The 2,289-nt window shown below is 49.1% G+C and overlaps 1 protein-coding gene across 1 annotated transcript in view; it reads right to left on the bottom strand.

The window, feature by feature from the left end:
• Window positions 1-2,289, bottom strand: part of KLC4 (kinesin light chain 4) — a 16,809-nt gene that overhangs the window by 10,286 nt on the left and 4,234 nt on the right. Inside the window, 2 exon segments of the mRNA XM_011986757.1 lie at window positions 6-26; window positions 282-418. Of these exon segments, the coding sequence (XP_011842147.1) occupies window positions 6-26; window positions 282-418 (158 nt within the window).

Here is a 2,289-nt window from a genome sequence, read left to right as displayed (position 1 = left end):
AAAACCTGGTTCTTTTCCTCGAGGGGCTCATGGTCTCCCCATCTCAGGTTTATTCTCCCACTAGACTGTGAACTCCTTACTGGTGAGACCTATGCCATTTCCATCTCAGTACTCCTAGTGCCTAGCATAGTACCTGGCACATACTCAGTGTTTAATACATGTTTGTTCAGTGGAGAGGCTGAGGAAATCGAAGTACTAGCCCAGCCCCTGCCCTGTCTCCAGAAAAAGTGGATAACCTATTTCCAGATGGTGAGTGTCCTGTGTACAGGGTGGGCCACAGCTAGGGCCAGCCTCCTGCTGCCCCTTTTCACCATCCCATTCCCGAGGCAGACTCACAGCCATTGCTGGGGTCCTCTTCCTCCTCATTAGGGAAGAGGTCATCCAGGGAATCCTTGGTGGCATCGCCTTCTTTCTCCTCCTGGAAGGAAAGAAGCAACATTAAGGGCCAAGATATCCCTACCTAGTAGCCTCCTCAGTGACCCCTCTAAGCCATGAAATCACAGACAGATGGGGCATAGGAGAAGACTGTTGTTCCTGTCTCTGCCCCGGAAAGGCTAGCAACTGGCCCAGCCAAGCCTAGGCCTCTGGTTTGTAACAGTCAGAGATGCTTTGGACAAAACTTCCCCCTCCTTCTCATACAGAAAGTTTCCTTCCTGGCCGGGTGTGGTGGCTAACGCCTGTAATTCCAACACTTTGGGAGGCCGAGGTGGGCGGATCACCTGAGGTCAGGAGTTCAAGACCATCCTGACCAACATGGAGAAACCCCATCTCTACTAAAAATACAAAATTAGCCGGGCGTGGTAGCGCATGTCTATAATCCCAGCTACTCGTGAGGCTGAGGCAGGAGAATCGCTTGAACCTGGGAGGCAGAGGTTGCGGTGAGCCAAGATCGCGCCATTGCACTCCAGCCTGGGCAACAAGAGCGAAACTCCGTCTCAAAACAAAAAGAAAAAAGAAAAAAAAAAGATTAAAAAAAAGTTTCCTTTCTAACCACCCTCAATCTCTCCTTAACTCTTGTAATTATGGCCCTATGCTGATCTCTGTGTGTTTATGTTGATTATATGTCTGTCTTGTCTCTCCTGAGGGAAGGGAGTATGTCCGATCTTATTGACATGTACCCAAAAAGTGTCTAGCTCAGCCTGGTGCCCATCATCTGCACAGCTCATTCTGGACTTACTGCATAACCCTCCCTCACCGTCTAACCTATTCTGCACTAGGAAAATCTGCTTTTCCCCATCAGGAACTGCAGCCTCATCCAAACACCAACCTTCCTACCCAGCTTCACCAATGTGTCCTGTGCAATCCATCTACTCACTTTCCCTGAGAGAGACCAGCTTTTCCAGGCTGTAAGCCTTATCCATGACACCCTGCACTCCAGTCTAAAAAGCTCCTTCCTCTTCCTCATCATGAAATTTCAAAATCCATCTCGAATGGGATGGATCCTAACCCACTGAAATGGGAAATCCAACCTATAACCTACCCATCCCTGTACCCTGCTTCCTCGATTTTTTTTGTTAGTTTTTTGAGACAGAGTCTCTGGTCTGGCAACAGCCCAGGCTAGAATGCAGTGGTACAATCACAGCGCACTGCAGCTTCTACCTCCTGGGCTCAAGCGATCCTCCCACCTCAGCCTCCCGAATAGCTGACGCTACAGGTGCACACAACCACATCAGGCTAGTTTTTTAAATTTTTGGGGAGACAGGGTCTCACTATGTTGCCCAGGCTCCCTGCTTCCTCCATGAATTCTTCTTAGACCATTCCAGCTCTCAGAGACATATCTCCGTGAAATTCTTCCCACACTGACTGAACCACTCATCCAGCACTGAGCACTTACTGCTTTGTATTTTGTCACATATGTGTTCTCATGGATAAGACTTGTTCCCTACAGATACATCTGAAGAAAACACACTCTCAGCCAGGAACGGTGACTTACACCTGTAATCCCAGCATTTTGGGAGGCTGAGGCAGGCAGATCACTTGAGGCTAGGAGTTTAAGACCAGCCTGGCCAACATGGCAAAACTCTCCGTCTCTACTAAAAATACAAAAATTAGCTGGGTGTGGTGGCAGATGCCTGTAATCCTAGCTGCTTGGCCGGCTAAGGCACGAGAATTGCTTGAATGCCAGAGGCGGAGGTTGCAGTGAGCTGAGATGGCATCACTGCACTCTGTTGAATGAGGGTTAAATATCACACATTTTGGGTCAGGCATGGTAGTTCACACCTGTAATCCCAGCACTTTGGGAGGCCCAGGCGGGCAGATAACCTGAGGTCAGGAGTTCAAAACCAGCCT

This window comes from Mandrillus leucophaeus, unplaced genomic scaffold (genome assembly GCF_000951045.1).
Source record: "Mandrillus leucophaeus isolate KB7577 unplaced genomic scaffold, Mleu.le_1.0 Scaffold3, whole genome shotgun sequence".
In the NCBI taxonomy this organism is placed as follows: Eukaryota; Metazoa; Chordata; class Mammalia; order Primates; family Cercopithecidae; genus Mandrillus; species Mandrillus leucophaeus.
The sequence above is the reverse complement of the archived record's forward strand: the minus strand, read 5'-3'. Positions and strand labels throughout refer to the sequence as shown.